Below are 22,626 nucleotides of genomic sequence, written 5' to 3'. Positions count from 1 at the left end.
ATCTTCCATCTGATTGGGCACATGGGAAAGTGGCTAAGCTTTTGGGGACCAGGATCAAATGACTATTGGCAGCTGGCTGCCTCAGCTTCCGATTCACACGATCCCTGCTTACTGAAGCGAGGCCAAGTGAGGCTACCAAATTGGCTAACAATTTTCAAGTGGCTGATGCTGATGCTGCTGCTGCCGCTGCAATCATTGGATTAATTTTAATATGTCCATGGACTGGGCTGTTTTTCGACCCAGCTAGAAGCGGCTGCATCTATGATTATGGGCTCACGGCATCGATGCTGAGCCAGAGTTGGAGTCGGAGTTGGAGCTGGCCATACAAACACATGTACATAAATGTAGCAACATAGCTGCCACTGGAATTGCGACCTCTTTGGCGCTACCAACAGTGATGTTGTTGCTGTTGTTGCTACTGCAGCTTTAGCTATAGCTGGTTACGAAACCCCAAGAAAAACTTCCGCATTCATTTAAGATCATTTCTGTCGTTTGCTGCTCCAAGTGGTTGCTGTTGCTGTTGGTGCTGGTGCTGGTGCTGCTGTGGCTGCTGATGCTGATGCCGGTGCAAGAGTTGCAAGTTGCAACAAGCATCAACACAGCCCCCCTCATTTGGTGTTGCTTGTCTGTTGTTTGCTATTATTAATGCCGCCGCCACCACCACCACCAGCCTCCCATGTCTCCTCCAGGTGCCTTTAGCTGCTGTTTTCTTCATTTGCTGTTTTCGCGAATTTATGGATCGGGGAGCAACTCGGGGACGGATCCAATGGATATGTGGATATGCGGAGCCAGTTCGTCTGCGTCCAAATCTTAAGCGCCCAATTGACAAGGTGTTTTGGTGATTGTCCATACCGGATTGTGGTTCCTTGTTGGTTTGGTTTTGTTGGTTTGTGGTGTTGATGTCATACTTGGGTGGCCGGCAGGAAAAGGTACTAAAACTCCAGGGATGTGAGGGGGGAAAACCACTCATCTTATGGCACCTCCTTTAGTAATTTGATTTTATTGCTTCTATTAAAATAGTAATTAAACAAGATTTTAAAAATCGATTCCGTTAAACGAGTCGATTAATCAACTCGAATATGATCCAGATTGGTAGGCTTCCGGGAAGACTTCAGACCAGTCCTGCCATAATCAGGTCAAGTCTTCCAGCTCCAAGACTGCAGTTCTACCCATTTCTTTCGCTTTTTTTTTGGTCTGTGCCGCCTTGGCCATAAATTCACACTAACGGAGCGATCTGGGAGAGAAGTCAACCAAAAAGACTTTTACGTTCATCAATAATAAGTACCGTTAGCAAGCCTCCCGACTTGGCCAGATGACCAAATGCGCAGTCGTGTGACTGTCAAATGTGGAGGCATGCGTCAATAAATTACCTAGAAGCGCACCCAAGAGAAGACCACAAGAAGGAGCCGGGCCGGGCCGGGCTTCTTCGGGAGAAGGCCAAGAACGAGAAGCAGAAGCGGCCGGAGCAACAGTAAGAGGAAAAGAAGAAGGCCAACAAGAGGCAACGGTATATTATGCAATCACAGCATGAATGAGACACTCTTGACCGAGTTTCCATAGCCAGGCAATAACGGTACCACGACACATGCGACAGCTGACAAGTGGCCCCAACCGGAGGAGAACCAGAGAAATGGAGAACTGGAGAACCGAATACAGACAGTCGGGCCAAGTTCCAGGCCCAAGCTCAAGCTCACGCTCAAGAATAGCGCCCAGGGGGAGAAGGCCAAGGAGCCGAGACGGCCGAAGAGGGCACGGCCAAGAAGCGACTAACGGGTTCTAGGCTGTTGTGGGCCAACCGGCAAGAAGGAAGCGAAGGCGGGAAGCGGGTCTGGCCAACTCGGGAGATCGAAATGCAGGGCGCTTGCCAATTATGCAAACAATGGATACCTGGAAAATAAAACTAAGAGATATTGTATCTTAAACAAGATGGCTTACAATTTTCTTATGTGGCCTAACCATATTATTCTAGATCATGTTTTAATTGTATAATAGATATGTATTGAATAATAATCTTTCAGTTTTATTTATTCATTCTTTAAGCAAAGTGATGACATGAGTGGACAGAATAATAATAATATTGTTGGTTAAGGTTTTATAATTTTTTCTAAGTACAGACGATATTGCATTCCAATTATTTAGTTACTCAGATGAGTCTTGACGAGGGAAATCAATGGAGCAGCAGTGGGCATGGCGGGATGCTCACCGGCACTGCCAGCAATATCGATATGGGTGTACTTGATGGGGGTCTCGGAGTCCAGGCCATGTTTGTCCAGTCCCGAAGCCACGATCATAAATGCAGCTGGCACCTGGTGGCCGCGAGGAGTCCTCACCGACGGGGCGTTGTTGGCCTGCACCAGATCCTCGCCAATCACACGACCGGCGTTGAAGGCAAAGTCACTGGGACGCAGAATGGAGACCTCGAAAGGTTCGCCAAAGGCCTGGCCAGCAGCCTGCAGCTTCCTGGCGTGGTCCTCGCGTTGAGCCACACTATTGTCGATGGCGATCGACTGACCCTCGCCGGCGGAGATGAAGGCATGACCCGTCAAAGTGGCAATGGTGAAAAGATGGGGATCTGGCAGATTCTGTTCGAGAACCATTTCCTTCATGCGGCAAAGAGCATCCGTCATGCACATCCTGCCCTCGGCGTCCGTGTTACCAACACGAACATGGAGTCCGGAGCGCGCGGTGATGATCTCGTCGGACACGTAGCACTCCTCACCCACGTTGTTGCGCACCATGCAGAGGGCGCCCACCACATGGATATCGGCTGGCTGGAGCTCGTTCACCACCTGCATGAAACCGGCGACAGCGGCCGCTCCACACTTGTCACGGGACATACCGGCCATCACACCACCGGCCTTGATATCAGCACCACCGGTGTCGTAGGTCACACCCTTGCCGACCAGCAACAGGGTCTTCTTTGCCGGCTTTGTCGGCTTGTACTCCAGAAAGATGATGCGACCCCGGTGACGCTCTACGACATCTGAGGCACGATTCACAGCAGCGAAAAGAGGATACTCCTTCTCCAGGACCTTCGAATCACTGACTACGTTCACAGTCAACTTTTCGAACAGCGGCTTGAGGTACTTCTCCACCTGGATGGGGGTCATGCGCTCGGGATCTCCTACCCCGATGTCGCGGGCGACGAAGCGACCTGCCTCCAGGATTAGGGCTTCTTTAAGGATCTCATCAGCCTTGGGATCATCAATCTGAACACTGAGGGTGGTCACGCGAGGCTGCTTGCTAGCTCCAGCCTCACGCAATTGGATGGGCTTTAAATATTTAAATGGTAGAAAATTTCTATTAAATAAAAATTATCCTTGTCGCCTTTAGAGAAGTACTCACCACATAAAGTTGCTCCAGGGCACCGAGAACCGTGCAAAGTTGTACCTGAGGAAAGCGATTCACCTTTGGAACAACCAACAAGGGAGTTTGGAATCCAGCCTTGATTGCCTTTTGCATTGACTTCTTGGCTGCCTCCTGGTAGCTCCTAACATCATCGTAGTCGGTCAGTTCGGGAACTGGGGCATACACCACGGGCTGGTCGACATTGGCAGCCTTGAAGCAAGAAATGCTGCTGTCAAAGGACTTGTCGAAGCAACGATGCTCCTCGAAGGCATCCTTCAGCTCACTGGGCACCGCATCACGGTCAATGATGCAGAGGCAGTCGCTGTTTGTGCGGCTCACTATCTTGTTAAGTCGGAGGGTGCACGGTAGCATTCTAGAGGGTAGCAGGAAGTATGTTTTTTATTAAAATTAATTAAGAAATAATTCAGGGTGTCAAGGTGTTGACATTGACAATGAATATCTTTTTTATTGCATTCTTGCACGTCATGGCCTATTGTTATTTGATTGGATATAAAAATATAGTACTAGTTGTACGAGGTGGAATTTGTTTTTTCGAATACCCTTCTTTTTGTTAAAAGCAACTACACCCATGGTGGTTTCCCCAGTATTTCCATTCCTGGCGCTGAGATTATCTTAACTCTTGAATGCAATAAAAAAATTGTGATAAGCTTTCAATGACCATAATAAAATAAGTGGTTTGCTCAAAATAAAAGTAAAAATTCTTTCATAAAAACTAAGATGTTCTAACTTTAAACTGAATTCTGAAGAATTCAAATTCAAGACGAAATTATTGTAGGCAGCTATCTTGCCAATGATCGTAGTATTTCCAATAAATTTCGGCATTTCTTGTTAAGATAAAAGTTTATCTCACTCTTCACTAAAGTATTCCGATTACGTCAAGTACAATGCAGAGCAATTGATTAGCAATCGCTAAGCGTGGCGGCCAGATAACTAAACCCTCTTAATTTAAAACACACCCTCTATTTTCTTATTACTTGATACTTACTTTTCGATACCCATGGCGAGGAGGACGTTAAGGCAGCAACACGACTCGATCGATCGGCAAGTGGGGCGTCACTGAACTTGAAACAAAGCTAAACGGATTGCAGCTGGAAACTGGGAGCGCTTGGGAGCGGGATCTGGAACTGAAAAGGGGCGATAAGACGCCTTCAAACACTTGGAACGCTTGGTATTGATAACGCTCTGGAAAGCTATGCACTGATCGGCTTGGGAGGGCCAACCTTTTATACAGTTGAGAAGCGAGAACTTTGGTTAAATTGGAAACGAACGACAACAAATTGCACGAGCGATGAATAATCGCCTGTATGATCACAGTTCACCGATTTGTCAAAACAACAACATAGGAATAAAAACAACAACAAAGGCAAGGTCTACTCACGCTACCGCACCTCACCTCGCTTGGATCAAATATTTCTTCTTGCCAGTCACGTCCACGCTGGATGCAGTTTCTGTGCCAAAACGCGAAAACAATAGCAACGTTAAAAAGCCGGCCAGCTGTTTTGTCGTTAGCCGAAATTCCTCTCCAACACTTTTCAAACTTTCAAAGTTTTTATTTCCAACGTTTTTCAACACTGCAGTTCTAACGCCATTTCTTTGTATTTTTTTTTTCAAAATGAATAGCCAAGAAAAGCTTCTATAAGCCGTCTGAAAATTATCTTTTGAACTATAGAACTTCTCTTAAATTTCAGAGAGGTTTTAAGGTACTATCCTATACCCTTTCCCACAATTAAAATCAAAAATATAACAGAAAGTCACACTTTATTCACCATCGATGAAGCTTTGAATGTCATTGATTAGCTGTGGCAGCTGCTTGGCCTCCAGGACCAAGAGTTTCCTGTAGGGTGTCAGGACAGCATCGCCCTCCAGCCAATCCCCGGACATACCGGAATCTGTTTCCGAGGCCACCGAATACTCAAAGGATATCTTGGCTCCGTCTGAAAGCACCTCGTCCTCGGGGTTGCTGTACTCATCCTCAACCGGTTTGCCCTTCTTCGCTTCCTTCCGATAGAATTTGACTAAAAGCAACAGAGTGTCAAAGTCAAACTTCATCTTTTTAGCCTTGGCGGCGTCTATTTCCTCCTGCAGGTTCTGCAGGAGTGGCACAGAGATCTGGACTGGGATATTAATGAACCGTTCATTGATGAGAAATCCCACATGCCGCTCTTCATTGTCCAGAAGCTCCTTGAGCTGCTGATAAACTTTTCCCGAAGCATGCGTCTTGGCTCGATCCAGTAAGTAAGTGCGCAGCTGGGCAATGCTGGGCTGGTCCTTCTTGGCGGTCAAATTCAGAACAGTGGTGATTCCAAAAACTGTGTCATCCTCTGCCATGTTGTCATCATCAGCTTCGCTTTCAGGTTCGTCACCAATCCACTGTTTTATTACACTCGCAATGTAGTTTTGTGCTACGAAAACAATCATAATTATTTAGATTCTTAACAAAAATTAAAGTGGGGTGCTTCATACCAACAATCAAATCAGCCATTTGGTTACAATTGATGTGAGCTCGCAGGAAAAGACGCTGCAGCAATTGGGAGATACCCTGGGCATCTGGATCCACCGGGGCACGGCCCTCAAAATCTACATCCAGTTCCTGAAATTTAGGCGCTTTTGTATTTCAAATTGTTTATGGGTTTCAAGGGTCCACGCACTTCATTGCCCCTGTAAGCATCTGGATGCGGCTCGTCGTCGTCATCCTCACTGGAGCTGGAGTCGTCATCGTTGGGGTCCACTTCCATATCATTGAGTTTCTTTTGCTTGCTTGCAGACATTTTATTTTAATTTAATTTACAATTCTTCAAGTTCCAAACAAAATGCGTCACAGACAGCTGTTTATTTCTCACACGTGTTGCGTCGCGTTGCCAACTGCTTTTTGTAGTTAACAGCCTCTGTTAAGCTAGAGTAACTATGTCGGGACGGCACTGTACTGTAATTATATTTCCAAATTTAAATTAAAGAAACTTAAATTTATAGAATGTTGAAGGAATTACAAAAAAAGAACGTTTAATTTTTAGACCAAGTTTTAATTTGTACTTTATATATCAAGTAAATCTGCTTTATTATTGGCCCTGAGTTTCGAAGAAACAATAAACTTTGTGCGAACAAATATTAGTCTAATAGAAATGCCAAACAAAATCTATTTATTTTTAACTTTAAAAAATTATCGTCTAACTAGTCATGTATCAACCTCTTCCTTAACTTTTAGGCGCTCCTCGTACTGCTCCTGAGTCAATAAACTTGCCTTGATAGCGTCGCAGTTCTCGATTTTTGGAAGAAGGATGGCAAAGTAACCCGCTCCTTCGGGAAGTTGCTCCAGTAACTTGGGCTGTTCCACCAAAGCCGTGTTCACCTCAACCAGCTTTCCGCGGATGCAGCTGGGAACCTTGTAGGTTTCTCCGTTTTCGGTGGTGAGCAAGGCGAGAGTCGATTCCGCTTGGAGAATCATTCCACCTCTTTTTGCCTTTCCCTTGACCACATTTTGGCTGCGGTCTACATTACCAACATCAAAATTAACCGACGATATTCCTTGGCTAAAGGCAGGATGACCAGGAGCCAAGCAGATAAGGCAGATGCGATTGGAGTGATAGAGTACTTGGTAGGGGACCTTGCCTTTGAAGTAGTAGTATCTGGTAAAGAAGCGGTCCACAACGCTGGGATAATTTACATCGAAGCTATCGGTTATGGGGCTCACTGGCTGACCACAAATCGTTTGCTCCTCGTGTTCGAAGTAGAACTTCTCCAAGGGGTCCTCGACTGCAGCGGTCATCTTGTGTTCTGATTAATGAATTTACTGGTTCTCCTGGGAAAGTTTTTCCTTATACTGCTGCTGGCGCTCACGAGCTTTAGCTCTATTGGCCGCCGATCTAGCAATGCGTTCTCCCTTCAGGCACTTGACCACCTTGTCGTCTATGCTGTTGCAAACGCCAACAAACTTGGCAAAAGCGTGCTGTAAGAATGTTTCTTAAATAGTGTCTTGAAGGATTGACTGACTGATTCTGATGGTGAATGACTCACATTCTGATGGCAGGCCTGAAGTTCTTCAATTAATTTATTGCAAGCGGGGGTGTGCAGATGGGCCGAGAGATCCGTATGCATTTTCAGCTGATCCAAGTTTTATTCCGGCCCCGATTTCAGCTTGATATATTAGGTAATGCGATAACGATAACGATAGCCGAACGCCGGTAGGAATCAGCTGTTAATGTTTAATACTGACAAAATACTAAACGTTAATGTGAAGTTTTTGAAAAAGATATCAGATTTCTCGAATACTTAATCAATGAGTTTTATTTATTTAATACAAAAATAAATATTGTTTCTATTTTTGTAATTAAATTTATATTGATTTTAAATATTATTTCATTAACTTCGATTTTTTGTCAAATTTGGAGGGTCCCCTTAAAAAATGGTAAAAACGCATGAAACGCCAATATGGGCTCCTGCGATCGCTGTATCTTTGCCAAAAGTCATCCGATTCTTCAGCAAAATACCTTTAACGATTTGTACGTCGATTCTCCACAAATCTGCATCAGAATCTAGGATCAAAATATTTTTTCAATTTTTTGTCAAATTTTCTGGAGGGTCCCCTTCAAAAATGATAAAAACGCATGAAACGCCAATATGGGCTCCTGCGATCGCTGTATCTTTGCCAAAAGTCATCCGATTCTTCAGCGGAATACCTTAAACGATTTGTATATCGATTCTCTATCAATCTGCATCAAAATCTAAGATCAAAATATTATTTAGATTTTTTGTCAAATTTTCTGGAGGGTCCCCTTCAAAAATGGTAAAAACGCATAAAACGCCAATCGCTGTATCTTTGCCAAAAGTTATCCGATTCTTCAGCGGAATACCTTAAAAGACACAAATCTGCATCAAAATCTAGGATCAAAATATTTTTTTCTATTTTTTTTCAAATTTTCTAGAGGGTCCCCTACAAAAACACCTAATTTAAACACCTTATGGATTAGGGTTTTTCTTTGTTTTTATTTAGTTGTGTATTTCACCCGCTCTCACAGTTCATTTTTACGAAGGTTTTCAATGTGTAAAATTGATTATGATTTATTTATGTGTATACGCGTTGCGCACGCTCGTCAACAAGTTCTTTTTATCTTTCACGCATTTAAGTTATTCATGATTAAGTAAGTTAAATTTTTTATTATCGTCTTCACTGTTTGCTTTTATTAAAAAAAGTCTTATCAACTACGACATCGTCAGGGTCAAAAACAAAAAAACAAAAACCAAAACTTTAATATTCCATTTGCTCAAACCTCATTTCTCATATATTTATGTATATCTCAGATCTCACATCTCAAACTCAAAATTCGGCGCTGTTGACTACTACTACTTGAGGAAAGAATAGAAAAAAAAACCGATACTGGGGAATTATAAAAGGATGTTGGCCAATGAGGGGTCGGATTAGGTGGGTTAGAAATCGTCGATTGTTCGTCTATAAGTTATTTGCTCTCAGTTATGGATTAATTAATGATTTGCTCCTATCTAAAGGACTCGCTCTTCCCTCTCTACTCGGTTAACAAAGATATTACTGGGTATTCTGTGTGTGATTGTGTGTTTGCTCTCGATATTTGTTTAGTTTTCCCTCTCAAAAAGCTCTCAGTTCGGTTTAGTATTAAAAAAGAAATCAAAATTAAGTAAAGATCTCCTGCATCGCGGTTGAAATCAAAAGTTCACCGAACCAACCTTTGACATTTAGAACTGCTCTCTATCTCTTTCGCCCGCCCGCTCTTCTTTCTCTCTCTCTAGCTCTACTCCTTTCTTTGTCTTCCAACAAACCATTTCTGTTTTTTGTCTTGCGCTGTTGTTCTCTACAGATATATTTTGGGGTTACTTTAACAAGGATTAGCTTTCTCCTTGGCCCTGTAAGTGCTACCCCTCTCTCTACCTTTCCTTCTCCATTTCTCTAGTCTTCCTCGATATTAATTCCCTATAGACGGTTACCGGTGCCGATGTCACATTCTCTCTATCTCTCACTAAAACAAACTAAATGGCAGGTTTACTCCTTTTTAGGAGCCGGGACCTCAACTCGTCTTTTTCGGATCAGCCTGGTTGGGGATCCGCTGCTCATTTTGTGCCTGATCCTGCTGAGCTTCGATGCTGGCCAGAGCCGACTCGGACATCTTCTTGTACTTTCCGGCCAACTCGGGCAGCTCGTAGGCAATGGCCACGTCCAGTTTGGTGATCGGGCAGCCGCGGAAGTAAGTGCAGGTGTCCGTCAGTTTCTTGAACTCGTACAGCGGGTTCAGGCGGAAGAAGTCGCGGTAGACCTCCGGATCCGGCAGATCGTAACGCGAGATGTTCGTCAGGGTAGACAGACCCTCATAGATGTGGTAGTTCTGAGGATGGTCAATGATGTCGTCGGCGATGCGCTTCTTGTTGCCGAACAAGGTCTTGTGGTTGTAGAAGGTGTTCAGGTAACAGTCCACCATCTTGGCGTGATTGCGAACACGCACCTGTTTAAAGATAAAAAATAAAAAATTAATCAAAATAAATATAAAAGATTAACAAAATTTTACCGTACATATAGCCTACAATCAGTTTGTAGGTAATATTACGTATACGCCCGGTTACTCACCGCAAAACGTCTGGCGCTGGCAATCTTGTGCTCGATCCTCTTGTCAATAGCCGTGCGCAGATCACGCAGGAAGGCACGCTCCTGGGCAAGCAGCAGGCGGGCCGGGGCACCGTCCTGGTAGGGATGGGTCCACAACGAGGTGGTGTACATCAGCGGCGGCTGGGCGGAGGACATCAGGGGCGAGATGTTCCAGATGAGAGCGCCCTGGACGCGCAACAACTCCTCTGGCTTGACAGTGTCAGCCTTGTTGAGGATGATGCGCGTCTGGTACTCGCGTCCCTTCAGCTGGTCGAGAATGGCCTCCGTCTCGGGACCCACATCCAACTTGGCCGGGTCGTACACCAGAAAGATGATGTCCGCCCGATCGATGAACCACTGGCAGGCGTCGTTGAAGGGGAAGACGCGGGATACCTGCTTGCGCACTTCTAGAATGCCGGGTATCTCGACGATGTTGACCTGAAAAGAGATTCGGAATTGCATTCGTATTTTCATTTACATTCACATTCGAATATGCATTAGCATCTGCACTAGTATAGTGCTTAAATTTAGTAACGCTGCCTTTGCTATTTTCCCCATTTGTCGGCCGCCCTGCCATCCCGCATCAATTTATTAATAACGAAATTAATGCAGACTGTGCGCTAAAAGCTATAAATTCCGTTTGGCAGGTGGCCAGTGGCTAGCAGTTTCCCAATCGTCGGGCTCGTTGTTGCCCTGGGATGAAAAGTTAATGTCCCGGTGCCCAAATAATAAGCACCTGTCCCTGCTCTGACCTGGTTATTATTTCATATATGCATTGGCCTACCTTCTCGAGCAGCTTGCTCTTCATTTTGAGTCCTCGCAGACGCTCCTCCAGTCCCTGGCCGAACTTCTGCAGTCCAGAGAAGGTGTAGTCGGCTGCCAGCTGGGTGCCGTCAAGAACCTCCGTCTCGTTGCCCCACATCAGGATATTGAAGTAGGCTGGCGAGGGTTCAGCACCTTTTACATATCGAATGAGGAAATTTTATATGAAATTTTAGCTTTATCTTTGGAAGTTATTGATCCTACACATAAATCCTATGAAAACAAAGTTTACTTACCAGTTCTAAGCGAATTCGGTGTGTACTCATTATCGGTTAAATAGTTCAGGATGGAGGACTTGCCACCGGACCAGGGCCCCATGAACAAGATCAGAGGCTTGGAGAAGATCTCCGGATCACTAAAATGGCGGTTGCTCAGATCGCGGTATTTGTAGAGAGTCTCCAGGGGTTTGACGGCATTCTCGTAGATGCGCTTGATGTCACGCAGGATGATTTCAGCCACATTATCGGTGGCCTTTTCGCGGGCATTGAACTCCTCGTCCAATTGGAGAAGTTCCGAAATGTGCTGGCGACTGCGACGATTCTGGGGGATTTCTCCTTCCTAGAAAATAAAAGGTATTTATATTAATATGAATACTTAAAGGATTTGATAATAACATACCCAGAGAAGTTCATCTTCCGGTTTGGTATCGTCATCATCGTCGTCGTCACCAGCGGCTTCCTTAGCAGCATCTGCCTGGGGCTCATCCTGAGCTTCTTCGGATTCCACAGCATCTTCCTTGGCAGCCTCGGGTTCCTGGGGAGCAGCTTCCTGCTCAGCGGACTCCTCTTTAGCCTCCTCGACTGGAGCTGCCTGTTCCTCTTCCTTCTCTTCTACAGACTCTTCCTTTTCCTCTTGGACAGGCTCTGGCTCGGGATCTTTTTCTGCCTCGACCTCGACTTCTGGCTCTGGTTCCTGTTCCTGTTCCTTTTCAGCTTCGGCTTCGGCGGATTCCTCCTTAACGATTTCCTCCTCTACGGGGAACTCTTCAGTGGGGCTTGGAGGAGCCTCGATGTCCAGAACGGGAGCAGCATCCACTTCACGCTTGCTGCGCTTCTTGACCGCCTCCTTCTTATCATCATCATCATCATCGTCGTCGTCGTCATCATCATCGTTGTTCTCGCCACTATCCTTGTGATCGTGCTCGTTGGGAACCCCATCGCCATCGACATCCCCATCGTGTTCATTCAGGATGCCATCGCCATCCAGATCTTCGTCCTTTTCGTTTGGCACACCATCGCCATCAAGATCCTCATCCTCTGTGAGATGAAACCATTTAGGAAATTCCTTTTCATTATTTAAAAAAAATAAACTAACGAGAATTGTTGGTGCCATCGCCATCCAAGTCGTCGTCCTTTTCGTTCCTAACGCCATCGCCATCTAGATCTTCGTCCTCTGCAGTGTCAAAAATAATTACTTTAGTTTGATTCTTTACTAAAATTTGGCCCAAACCTACCATGATTTACTTTGCCATCACCATCGAGATCCTCATCTTCATCATTTTTCACACCATCACCATCAAGATCTTCATCCTCTGTTGGCAAAAATATTATTATTATACTTTTTGTTGTATATTATAATAAATTTTGAATATTCTTACCATGATTGACAGTGCCATCGCCGTCTAGATCATCATCTTCGGTATTGGGCACACCATCGCCATCCAGATCCTCATCCTCTGAAAGTGTTGAAAGTGAAAATTATAAGATTTGAAAATATTTAAAAGTGGTCTGGCAGCTGAAAAGCAAATAATATTATATTAGAGCGTTGCATTAGTGAAATAGCTGAAAATATGACAAAGTGCTTTCAAATTGAGCAAATTATGTTTTAAAATTGTTAAAGCTATAAAAAGAATCAGATTTATATTAAGAGGCTTTAAGAGGCACATTATTAGCTTCAAAATAATAAATGAAAATTATAAGAGAATTCTTACCATGATTTGGAGTGCCATCGCCATCTAGATCATCGTCCTCTGGAGGATAAAATTACCAATGATATATTATAATTTAATTTAATCGGAAGGACTTACCGTGATTCGCCTTTCCGTCGCCATCGATGTCTTCGTCCTTGGAGTTTGGCACACCATCGCCATCGATGTCCTCATCCTTGGAGTTGGGCACACCATCGCCATCGATGTCGTCGTCATCTTCATTGGGTATGCCATCGCCATCCATGTCGTCATCCTCCTCATTGGGTATGCCATCGCCATCGATGTCGTCGTCCTTTTCGTTCGGTATGCCATCTCCGTCAATATCATCGTCCTCGTCATCGGGAATGCCATCGCCGTCCAGGTCGTTGGCACTTTTCGCGTCCTCTGTGGAATCCAATTCGACAGTTTCAATTTCTATCGTATCTTTTTCATCAATCGAGGATAGCCCACCATCATCATCATCGTCGTCGTCGTCGTCCCCTCGTGGCTGATCGGATTGTAGTTCTCCAGATCCATCCCTGACACCATCTAGAATTATAGCATTAGGTCAATTATATCCCAAAATGATTCATAAATTTTTTAAATTTATAGAGATAAAAAAAGCTCTTATCTTTGTCATGACAACATGATTTTACTCTGATCTTTTGCGATATAGATATATAGCTATATATTTAATTTATGTTTAGCAACCCATTTAGGTTTTGAATCTCTTATCTCACTTATGATTTTAGAGGCAATTTTTTTATTTAATCATTCAAAGTGACAAGTTTATATGTTTTTTTTACAAATATGTTTTAAAAAAGAAATTGACATACACTAATGGATTTTCTTATTTTTAATTTGTCCTTTCAATAGGACTATTCATTCATTATAATTCTATTAATTAAAATAAATATTATTCTTACCTGTTTTCAATTCATTTATGGCCTTTTCAATATAGGGTCGACATTCTGATTCGCTTGGTCCGACATCGGCATTAACAAACCCAACTGCAAGAAAAACCATGAAATGTCACCGGTCACATCACTTGACAGATCAATTTGTAATACGAGTATAAGCGAAAGTGTGAGAAATCCCCAGGAAAGACCCAAGAAGAGGCCCTAGGAATGGCCCTAGGACAAGCCCTAATGCTATTTTCATTTCTTCATCGGAGAACAATTGCCGCACTTTCTCAGTTTGATGTCAGCGGCAGCGCCGAGGTCATTCTATCTGTTCAAACTTGACATTATTTATGGTACTCGGCGCTGTACAAGCACACACTCTACGGAATAAATAAGTATATGCGGCGGATTTATGAATTTTATTTTTAAAAGATGAAAACTCAAACACATTTCGCCAGCTTGTGGATGAGTAAATTTCTGTACCATTTTTTTTGGCTACTCGCCCACTTTGGCTTTACTTCTTTATTTTTGTTTCTCTTGGCCACCTTACTGTTTGCAACCAAAAATTAAAAAAAAAATCCGGATGCGGGGGCGTACCATTTGCAATGGAATATTCTACATCTTCAACATTTGCTATTTAGTAATGGAAGGTCGTCCGTTTGAGTGACGGGTTTGGTGGTGAGGTCGTCCAGCTAATTACTTTTACTCTATTCTCTGACATGTTGGACGAGTGTCCAATGAAGGATTAGACCATACATGATACATTAACCAATAAGCCAATTGGTATCCAATTAAGTCGGAATTAAAATAGTTGGCCAACAAAGTTTTCAATGTGCAGTTTGCCTGTCAGCGGGTAATTCGTTTGATTTATTTCTGGGCGATTCTGTGGGGGAGGAAACTATTTAAGCAATTTCACATTTCAAAGCTATCCGCATTGATAGAATTATTTATACAAATTTTGCCGACCGCCTGCCTGCTGCCTGCATATTGTGTTTATGTTGCTGCAATCGAGCCCATCCCCAGCCTTGTATAATATAGTTCACCGCATTTGCGCCATTTCTCATTTTTTCCCCAATTTTTTTGTGGCTCTTTTGCAAACTTGAGCAAACCAAACAAAATACACAGAGACATTTCGCACACTACCCATGGCACGGCCGAATGGATAGGTGGAAAGAGCTCGTTGAGCGCAAATAAAATAATTTAAAAATTCTAAATTTAAAAATATTACAAACGATGACAACGAGGAGCGGCCAAGCGGAGCAAAAATCTCAGCTCTCCCAGAAATGAAAAAAAAAGAAAATCTTTTGAAAAAAAAATCGGCAAAGGCAGAGGATGTATCTGTATCTGTGATGTGCCACTAGTGGTTGTCGTCCACTGACGTTTGCAGACACCAACACAGAACCCCCAAAAATATAGAGAACGCACAAACTCAGGCAAATATTTTTAAACGTATATTAATATATATTTTTGTCGGACGTCTTCCTTCTGTTTTTCTTGGCTTTTTGTTATAAAATTGCATAATGTGTCAGCCTGCCCAGGCTGCGTAAAAATCTGTCAAGAATTCTAAAGTGTCAACTTGCCCTTTCCCTTATATAATTCCGGGGTGATAGAATGGTAAAATTATAGGATATAGATACAGGGATTTAATCCTTCGATTGATGAAAGTAGTACTCACCATGATTGGAGACGGCGAATAACGTTAGTCCCAAAAGGAACCAAATTGTTAGCCGCCCCATAATAATCAAAACAACAAATTATCCTCGAGTTTCCAGCGTGGTCAACACTTTAGCCACGTCATAAATTCTCCTTGCAAGTTTTCCGTAATTATGAATAATTAGGGAAAATTAGAATTAACACTTTTGCTCGTATTCTGCATATATATGCATCCGCTATATATGCGCTCGTTTAAATGCACTAAATGAAAGGGTAAAGAATTTAACAATTATTTAGGGCCGGTCAGCCAATGGATAATATTTCTTTATTTTTATTTTTTTTTCTTGCTATGTGAGTGCGTGTAGGATATATAGTATGTATGTTGGATATCTGGTGTTTATATATAGGTATAGCTATTCAATTAGGCTCGCACAAATTTTGTCACAGTTTTAGTGGGCTTCCAATTTTGCACTTGTTCGTTTTTTCTTTCACTTTTTAAATCGATTATAAATTATTTAAAATATATATATTTATTTTGATGATTTAAAATTTGAGTTTTCGCGCTGCCGTTAGCAAAATTTAACCAACAATCGTCGGCTGGGTAATCCTTAGTGTCCCTTTCGACGATTGTTAGCTAAATAATTTGCTTATTTCTGGCCGTCGTGGTCGTCTTCGTTTGGGTCGTCTGTGCACGTCGTGTGCGTGTCGTTTTTTGAACAGGGCAGCTCGAATTTTCCCCAAACTGAACAGATCAGAAGACACATCTATTTTCTATCTAGATAGTCTAAAAGGAGGAAATTTCGGTGTGGCCTACACGAGTATACGAGACGATCTCTCCCGGTCCAAAACCAATTCGTAACTCAACATGCATATACCATGAATTTACCTTGTGACCGCGAAAATTATTCGATTTTGATATTTTCGTAGCACGAATTTTTGTCAAAAGCACACACAGTTGAGTGAGTGAGTGCTAATGCTGGTGCTCTTCTCATTTTCGATTTTCTATTTTCTCTGCTCTCTTCTTGGACTTTCTACAAATTTAAGAAAGGACCCGGCGGAAAAATCGAGGAAAAAATAATAGATTCTAGGCATAATCTTCTTTAAAATAAATCTTAAAAAAATATGTTCTATTTTTTAGGTTTGGAAAAGATTTTCTGATTGATTGGAATTTAGCTGGTATTAGATCACTTTCTCTCTCAACACTTTCGTTTTGGAGGAATGTTTAATTATAGATACTACGGTGCTCATACCTAATATTACTCAGAGTGTCTTTTGAGCCAAAAAAAAAACCAGCCAAAAACTAATAAATACGAATATTTCGAAATATTGTAGGCAGCTTGAGCAGCATCCTGGGCTCTTTGCGATTTGTTTTGTGTCACAAATACTTAATATCCATTTCCCTTAGTCTCTCTTTGACTCTTTTTTGTTTTTGGTACATGAGTGGAGATTATTAAAATCAAATGCTAAGGATTGAAATAATTTCAAATTCGTTGTAGCATTTATCATTGCTCATTTGAATGGTTGATTGCACGAACAGCTGTTCGCTGGTCGTGTTCCAAGGTTTTCCCTCATTCAACCCATTTCACCTCACCTGGCCGCACCTCGCCGCGGACAAGTGCAAAAATGTCCCAAGTCATTGCGTTTATTAGCGTAATTAAGATTGGCAAATTCCCATCCAAATCGCGGCAGGGCAAGGAGCATCACGTATACGTAATCCTCTATATATCGTTGCGTTATGCAAGACTCTAGCCACTAGATTGCTCACACTTCTATTGAATGGCTCATTAACTTTTTGTTTTATTTGATTCTGAAATTTTATTTATTTTTATTTCTTTCGTCTCGTCTAGTAATCTCTTCAATGTATTTTATGACCCTTAGTAGCTATTAATTTTAGATTATATTAAATAGCTTAATCCTAACTGCATAGTTCTCGTTTTTTCGTAATTTAAAAATAATAATAAATAAATGTATTTCATTTTAAATTCATTTGTGGGTCTCATTGCCCTCTGACTTCTTCTTCGAACGGGTGCAGTAGTAACGATCGCTGTTCTCGATCCAATCGCAAACGTTCAGGACTGTGTGGAAGGCTGTGCCCTCTTTGCATTCAAATTCTACAGGCTTGCCATGGACACAACGGAAGTACTGAAGAAAATATAAGAAATTAAACTAATATATGGGTACCTTATGTAAGATATTTTCCTCTTACCTTTCTACAGTTCGGGTGTGGCACAAAATCTTTGTTGGTGCAATCGATTTCGCTTGGATCGAACTGTGTGCTAACGGATTGCTCGGGATCCACAATTTCTTCAGGATCTTCAGTTGTTTTCTCAGGAGCCGGGGTTGTGGTAGTCGTAGTGGTGGTGGTTGTAGTCTTCTTCGGTTTTTTGGGTTTCTAAAAAGAAGAATCTTAGTAATCGTCTTGAGTTATTTCAAGTTTCTTACCTTTGTGGTTGGTTTTGGAGTACTGCTGCCCACAGATGGCACCGGTGCTAAAGTGGTACTAACAGAGCTAGAAGTTGGCTGGGGCTTCGGCTTGGGCCGGCGAGTGGTGGTGGATGTTGGTTTAGCCTGCGGCACAGGACCCTCATCTGCATTCGGTGGTGTGGCTGGTGGTTTGGCCCACTCCGGCTATAAAATCGAAGCATTAATTAATACTCTAATTATTCACTAATTTCATAAATAATCACTTACTCTTGGCGTAGTCTCCCTGGTTGGCTCTGGAACCGTATAGCTCTTCATGTTGTCGTATAGAATCTGCATGAGACCATTCTTCCTTCCACACAATCCGTGGAAATCGTCCATGTCAATAGCCCAAGTCATGGCTCCAGCATATCCACGGTTCTTGATGTAATCCATCTTGATTTGGACAGAGGCCTCGTTTTCATAACCCACCCACTGGGTGTCCTTGTAGGTGAAGGGAACCATTCCGGCATCGTCCCACTCCAGAGTCCATCCCTTAGACTTGTCCATCACCTCCGTACAGATCTCGTAGTAGGCCAGAAAACCGCTGGCATTGGTGTACGGACCCGGGGCACCACCGCCAGCTTCCTTGTTGATGTAGGTGCCCATGTTGTAGTTCTTGTTCGAGTTGCTCAGCGTAAAGGTGCGTCCGTAGAAGGGAATGCCCACCACCAGTTTGTTGGCCGGGCAGCCCATCTCCTCCCACAGTCCCAGGCCGTCGTTCTTGAATGGAAGATGTTATTACCTATAGACATCGTTCTCCGAATTCCCTATATTCTCCTAACTTACCACATTCAGGCGTTCATAGGCGTACTGGTCGTGTTTTCGCTTGTAGAGCGGACTGTGAACGTCGGCGAATCCGGCCCAGTTTCCTCGCAGATCATAGGTCATGGCATGAATGGCATCCAGCAGCCTAAAGAAATTGGTAATTCTAAAGTTTAAACAAGGGGGAGTTGAGGGGGACTTACTCGCACAACTCTGGAACGTGGTAGCCCTCCTGAAGTCGGAATTTGGCAACGGGGACTGCCATGGTTATCTCCCAGCCCTTTCCTTCGCGATCAAAGGCACGTCTCAATTCCTGAACAAAGTACAGGAACTTGTCCTTGTCTCCAAAACTACCCCCGCGATCAGTGGCGCCCGGGTACTCCCAGTCCAGATCAAAGCCATCGAAATTATACTGCCGCATGAACTGTACCACACTGCGTATGAAACTCTGGCGTCTTTCTCGAACAGCGACCATTTGCGAGTACTTAGAGCCTCCTTCAGCCCAACCGCCAACCGCCACTTCCAGCTTTACATTCGGATGAGTCTTCTTCAGATCTGTGAACTTTCTGAATCCACCTTGATCCACATCCAGTTCGGGATCGATTACCAAAACATCCCAGTTTTTGTCGTTCACCCCAATAAAGGAATAAATAATGTGAGTGCAAAGGTCGGTGGGCACATCCTCCAATCCATATCGACCGATTCCGGGACGATAAACAGCCCAGTTGCTGAAATAGCAGACAATTCGAGCAGGTTGGTCACCGGCCGAGATTCCACCTGGCCAGGAGGAGAGCACGCCCAGCACAATGATCGCCAAATAGTGCACTGAAATGGGATTAAAAGTGGTCAGATATGATAATCCTATTTCTATAATTAAAATAGGGAAATAATTTTCACCAGCGAAGTTCAATAGTAAAACAAGGCTTAAGCCTAAAAATTAGTATTCTTATTTCAAAATAATTTAAAGATTTAAGTGTTGTGTAAATTTTAAAGAAAGAATTTAATTTGGTAATTGAAATCTAAAACCTTTTTTAACGCTTCTACACATTTGTTTAGCCTTTTCCCAGTACTCGAATCGATTCCCGGCCACGATTACTTTTTTTTCGAGATCCACGCGACTTGCATATATAATAATTGAATAAAGTCCAAGCCCACATTGGCTTTATGTGTTGTATTTATGGAACAGCTAAGGTTATGTGTCCATAATGCTGCAGGTCTCAAGTTCGTTCACCGATCTGCACTTTATATGCACGGCCAGGCTTACCCATTTCTTAATGCTCCTCCACGAAAAACACCGGCTGGATCGGGGATGAGTCGAATATATATTTATATATCGGAGGGTTTCTCGAGCGATCTGCGTACGACGCGCGTTTGGCGTCAAATGACAGTCAAACTCTCGAACAGTGCGGCTTTTATAGTGGGAGGTTTGCAGTCCGGTTCTTGGATTGCGCCTTTGTTCCTGCGTAGAGTGCGTGAGAGTTGCGATTCTTCAAAGAATTGGTCGGGGGCGAGAGGAAGGGAACAAGCTTTTGTGTCTCTTCTGGCTGACTCTGTGCCCGTTTCCAGATCTCGCTTGTTTTGCCACTTTCTTTCCGATTGTTTTGCATTCGGATTTTATTTTACGGCCAGATCTGAAGGCACCCCCCCGTTGTTTATGCTCTAGAATTACCATATTTCTGGCTGGGCCTAAATAAAGATCCCTGTAAATGGCCCAGATAGTGTTACCCTTTCGCATCCAGGCTTCGTCGCACGACAATAATAATGGTAATGGATAGATAACTTGTGGTTAAGGTAGCCCCTTTAATGTCACACAATACAGAAAAGAATAGGAGTCTTAGGTCTAAGTTGTCAGCCCAGGCGTATGTCAATGGCCAAGGTGGCATCTTCGGTGCTGGAACTGGAACTGGTGGGTGCAGCAGTGGTTGCTGCGGTGGTGGAGGTTGTGCTTCTTGCAGTTGTGGTTGTGGAAGTTTCTGGGATGGAAGATGGGGCAGGTGGCGGAGCTACACTAGTCGTGCTGGGTGGACCCGACTTCTTGTTATCTGGAAGATTATGTATTTCGTTATGGATATTTTTTATATATTTTTAATACTTTTATAGTTTTAGTTCTCTTCTTAAAAAATACTCCTAAATGTTTTCCCTTTTTGTATTCTTAGCAGTTAATGGCTTGGAAAATCATAAAATTAATGACCAGATGTTACTATTAAGGCAAACCGCAATGAAAACGTTTCACAAATAACATAAACATTTCAATGTAGAAATTCAATAATTTGTTTACTTTCCATAGAGAGTGAGTGTGAGAGAATCTGAGGTTTTTATTTTGAGATTTATGTTTTGTTTTATTATGAAATATATTCTATTAAAGCAAATACTACTGATAATAAATATAAAACAGTGTGAACTTTATAATCTTGATTCATTAAAATTTTGTTGCTATTTGTGGTAGATTAGGAAATAAACAAAAAATTGCCCCCATATTCAAAATTTCAGACCTTACCTAGTAAATATTTCTTCCCTAAATTGTTTGTATGAGTAATGCATTTTTGTGATGAACCGGCACTTACCATTGAAGGGCTCCAGGTCCGCTTTGAAGGGGCGCTGATGCTCCTCATATTCCGGCGGTCCAAAGGTGTTTGGAAAGGGCTCGAACCCGTGAGGAAATGGCTCGAACCGATGGTGTGGTGGCCCATAGTGCGGTGGATGCTCAAACCCAAAGCCGCCTGGATGATGACAGTCCGGGCCGGGAAAATGGTGATCCCAGTGCCGCTTGTGGTGGCTATGACCATGGTAATTGCCTTCCCCATGATGTCGACGGTGCCGATTATGCTGGACATGGACCTGGCTTAAAGCCGGCGCCGACTCTTCGGCCTGTAAATCGTAGCTGGTGAAGGCACTGAATAATGGCACAAAAAAGGTAACAAAACAAAAACGAGGTAAAATACGGGACTAACACCGCTGCCACGGAGATACTGACGCATTCTCGATTGCTGGGAAGGGAGCTGCCTGGGGGAACAGAGCCTGTGAGCTTATCACAGCGAGCAGGGCCAGCTGTGTGAAATATGCGATTGAAATGGGGTTGGGTTGCCACTAAATTACGGCCCGCCAAAAGACAAACGCCGGACTTACACAGGCGGGAACGGCGGCTAACATACTGGTACTTGCAATCCCTTGGCGTGTTCCAGTTTACGAGTTTATTTTTCTGAAACGATTTGCCTGAACCTCACGGTTTAGCCGCACAGCTTCGACTAAAATACACACGGAGGAAAGGCAACTCACTTTATTCCGCACAATTAATACTTGGACAATGTCGTATGTCGGGGTTTTTTTTGTTACCATATCTGCTGCTCCCTTACTCACTCTGATTTCGAGTTGTTTTTGCGCGCATCATCGGCTCTCAACGCTATAAACCTGATTGGTTAAAGATAATTCAGGTTTTTTAAATATATTTACATACCTACCTATCCGCGGCAACACACATATAGTATGTAAGGTCTTTGAGCATATTGTAATTAGCCAGGCTCGCAATGGGACAATACTGATCCGGAATAGCCGCAAAATGCACGGTAATTGCCATTGTTAATGTGACAAAGTGTTGTTAATTTCGCGGTCAATGAATTCAAATACTCGCGGTGGTTTCAAGAGAGTGCGAAAACCTTACAGATTATCAACTTTGCCTTAATTGGCCAGGAAATATATTTAAACTTACGAATAAATATTACTTACTTTGTTTACAAAGATATTTTTAAGCCATTAATTAAAACAAAATACTTGTAAATAGAACATTATTGATTGATTTATTTAAAGAAATTATAGTATTATAAATATTCAAAACACTCACTTTCGTTGTGGGCGATCTACTGCGCCACAAGAGTCACGATTATGCTAATTGGATATCGAACCGTGATAAGAAAACTTTTAGAAAGTTATCGAATGCTCCACATTTCACCCGATATGTATCTCTACCACCCACACGCATATGTATTTTTTTTGGCGTTGATTTCTGGAATTATTTGTTATGCCTCGAGTGTCGAGTGCCCGGGAATTGAATTCAACCGTCATATTCAAAGCTGAGCTGTCAGCGCCGGGATTCATTGAGATTCAAGACGACATCGTCGTAGTCCGCGCCCCTTAACATTGATCTTGAA

At 43.0% G+C, this 22,626-nt stretch overlaps 7 protein-coding genes across 14 annotated transcripts; all 7 read right to left on the bottom strand.

Annotated features, from left to right (window-relative positions):
• Positions 1–1,997: 1,997 nt before the first annotated feature.
• On the bottom strand, positions 1,998–4,904 carry Dip-B (Dipeptidase B). 4 transcript variants are annotated; one of them, XM_017248113.3, is made up of 4 exons: positions 4,763–4,904; positions 4,355–4,493; positions 3,346–3,721; positions 1,998–3,272 (listed from the first exon to the last, which is right to left on the bottom strand). In XM_017248113.3, the coding sequence occupies exons 2-4, from the start codon at positions 4,366–4,368 to the stop codon at positions 2,136–2,138; spliced, it is 1,527 nt and encodes a 508-aa protein (XP_017103602.2). In that variant the 5' UTR covers positions 4,369–4,493; positions 4,763–4,904; the 3' UTR covers positions 1,998–2,135. The 4 variants fall into 4 exon arrangements, with proteins under 4 accessions (XP_017103602.2, XP_017103599.2, XP_043068145.1 ...); XM_017248110.3 differs by having other exon boundaries at positions 4,748–4,882; XM_043212210.2 differs by having other exon boundaries at positions 4,758–4,860.
• A 206-nt stretch (positions 4,905–5,110) lies between these two features.
• LOC108129848 (protein BCCIP homolog) lies at positions 5,111–6,213 on the bottom strand. The gene is made up of 3 exons (XM_017248114.3): positions 6,018–6,213; positions 5,833–5,959; positions 5,111–5,771 (listed from the first exon to the last, which is right to left on the bottom strand). Exons 1-3 carry the CDS (start codon positions 6,135–6,137, stop codon positions 5,128–5,130), a joined length of 891 nt encoding a protein of 296 aa, XP_017103603.2. The 5' UTR covers positions 6,138–6,213; the 3' UTR covers positions 5,111–5,127.
• A 261-nt stretch (positions 6,214–6,474) lies between these two features.
• LOC108129849 (protein Abitram) lies at positions 6,475–7,132 on the bottom strand. Its single transcript, XM_017248115.3, has one exon. The coding sequence runs from the start codon at positions 7,130–7,132 to the stop codon at positions 6,542–6,544; it is 591 nt and encodes a 196-aa protein (XP_017103604.2). The 3' UTR covers positions 6,475–6,541.
• A 21-nt stretch (positions 7,133–7,153) lies between these two features.
• Positions 7,154–7,596, bottom strand: LOC108129850 (COX assembly mitochondrial protein 2 homolog). Its single transcript, XM_017248118.3, has 2 exons — positions 7,381–7,596; positions 7,154–7,312 (listed from the first exon to the last, which is right to left on the bottom strand). The coding sequence occupies exons 1-2, from the start codon at positions 7,459–7,461 to the stop codon at positions 7,154–7,156; spliced, it is 240 nt and encodes a 79-aa protein (XP_017103607.1). The 5' UTR covers positions 7,462–7,596.
• Positions 7,597–8,329: 733 nt separating this feature from the next.
• Positions 8,330–16,118, bottom strand: LOC108129841 (sarcalumenin). Of its 5 annotated transcripts, XM_070281329.1 has the most exons (14): positions 16,071–16,118; positions 15,279–15,517; positions 13,628–13,711; positions 13,173–13,250; positions 12,822–13,106; positions 12,726–12,764; positions 12,393–12,470; positions 12,249–12,326; positions 12,110–12,187; positions 11,414–12,051; positions 11,032–11,353; positions 10,758–10,930; positions 9,956–10,411; positions 8,330–9,833 (listed from the first exon to the last, which is right to left on the bottom strand). In XM_070281329.1, the coding sequence occupies exons 2-14, from the start codon at positions 15,337–15,339 to the stop codon at positions 9,402–9,404; spliced, it is 2,802 nt and encodes a 933-aa protein (XP_070137430.1). In that variant the 5' UTR covers positions 15,340–15,517; positions 16,071–16,118; the 3' UTR covers positions 8,330–9,401. The 5 variants fall into 5 exon arrangements, with proteins under 5 accessions (XP_070137430.1, XP_070137428.1, XP_070137429.1 ...); XM_070281327.1 differs by having other exon boundaries at positions 12,822–13,250; XM_070281328.1 differs by lacking the exon at positions 16,071–16,118 and adding an exon at positions 15,690–15,830 and having other exon boundaries at positions 12,822–13,250.
• A 1,119-nt stretch (positions 16,119–17,237) lies between these two features.
• Cht5 (Chitinase 5) lies at positions 17,238–19,854 on the bottom strand. Its single transcript, XM_017248240.3, has 7 exons — positions 19,746–19,854; positions 18,685–19,306; positions 18,506–18,629; positions 17,948–18,439; positions 17,699–17,884; positions 17,463–17,648; positions 17,238–17,398 (listed from the first exon to the last, which is right to left on the bottom strand). The coding sequence occupies exons 1-7, from the start codon at positions 19,747–19,749 to the stop codon at positions 17,240–17,242; spliced, it is 1,773 nt and encodes a 590-aa protein (XP_017103729.2). The 5' UTR covers positions 19,750–19,854; the 3' UTR covers positions 17,238–17,239.
• Positions 19,855–20,261: 407 nt separating this feature from the next.
• Positions 20,262–21,747, bottom strand: LOC108129929 (uncharacterized). Its single transcript, XM_017248241.3, has 4 exons — positions 21,608–21,747; positions 21,456–21,529; positions 21,046–21,374; positions 20,262–20,523 (listed from the first exon to the last, which is right to left on the bottom strand). The coding sequence occupies exons 1-4, from the start codon at positions 21,629–21,631 to the stop codon at positions 20,330–20,332; spliced, it is 621 nt and encodes a 206-aa protein (XP_017103730.2). The 5' UTR covers positions 21,632–21,747; the 3' UTR covers positions 20,262–20,329.
• Positions 21,748–22,626: the final 879 nt, after the last annotated feature.

Source organism: Drosophila bipectinata, chromosome 3R (genome assembly GCF_030179905.1).
Source record: "Drosophila bipectinata strain 14024-0381.07 chromosome 3R, DbipHiC1v2, whole genome shotgun sequence".
Lineage (NCBI taxonomy): Eukaryota > Metazoa > Arthropoda > Insecta > Diptera > Drosophilidae > Drosophila > Drosophila bipectinata.
The sequence above is the reverse complement of the archived record's forward strand: the minus strand, read 5'-3'. Positions and strand labels throughout refer to the sequence as shown.

Excerpts from the sequence above, each read along its gene's own strand:
- LOC108129841 (XM_070281327.1), bottom strand. The coding sequence starts at position 15,339 with ATGGGGCGGCTAACAATTTGGTTCCTTTTGGGACTAACGTTATTCGCC. Across the intron at positions 13,712-15,278 it reads ATTCGCCGTCTCCAATCATG|TTGGGTTTGTTAATGCCGAT; the intron begins GTGAGTACTACT and ends TTTTTCTTGCAG. Across the intron at positions 10,412-10,757 it reads AGAGCAAGCTGCTCGAGAAG|GTCAACATCGTCGAGATACC; the intron begins GTAGGCCAATGC and ends ATCTCTTTTCAG.
- LOC108129929 (XM_017248241.3), bottom strand. The coding sequence starts at position 21,631 with ATGTTAGCCGCCGTTCCCGCCTGT. Across the intron at positions 21,530-21,607 it reads TAGCCGCCGTTCCCGCCTGT|CTGGCCCTGCTCGCTGTGAT; the intron begins GTAAGTCCGGCG and ends TATTTCACACAG. Across the intron at positions 20,524-21,045 it reads GGACCTGGAGCCCTTCAATG|ATAACAAGAAGTCGGGTCCA; the intron begins GTAAGTGCCGGT and ends ATAATCTTCCAG.
- Dip-B (XM_017248113.3), bottom strand. Across the intron at positions 3,273-3,345 it reads CCCTGGAGCAACTTTATGTG|CCCATCCAATTGCGTGAGGC; the intron begins GTGAGTACTTCT and ends AAATATTTAAAG.
- LOC108129848 (XM_017248114.3), bottom strand. The coding sequence starts at position 6,137 with ATGTCTGCAAGCAAGCAAAAGAAACTCAATGATATGGAAGTGGACCCC. Across the intron at positions 5,960-6,017 it reads ATGCTTACAGGGGCAATGAA|GAACTGGATGTAGATTTTGA; the intron begins GTGCGTGGACCC and ends CCTAAATTTCAG. Across the intron at positions 5,772-5,832 it reads AATGGCTGATTTGATTGTTG|CACAAAACTACATTGCGAGT; the intron begins GTATGAAGCACC and ends TTGTTTTCGTAG.
- Cht5 (XM_017248240.3), bottom strand. Across the intron at positions 18,440-18,505 it reads CCTATGAACGCCTGAATGTG|AACGACGGCCTGGGACTGTG; the intron begins GTAAGTTAGGAG and ends CTTCCATTCAAG. Across the intron at positions 17,399-17,462 it reads CACACCCGAACTGTAGAAAG|TACTTCCGTTGTGTCCATGG; the intron begins GTAAGAGGAAAA and ends TATTTTCTTCAG.
- LOC108129850 (XM_017248118.3), bottom strand. The coding sequence starts at position 7,461 with ATGCATACGGATCTCTCGGCCCATCTGCACACCCCCGCTTGCAATAAA. Across the intron at positions 7,313-7,380 it reads TTCAGGCCTGCCATCAGAAT|CACGCTTTTGCCAAGTTTGT; the intron begins GTGAGTCATTCA and ends ACATTCTTACAG.
- LOC108129849 (XM_017248115.3), bottom strand. The coding sequence starts at position 7,132 with ATGACCGCTGCAGTCGAGGACCCCTTGGAGAAGTTCTACTTCGAACAC.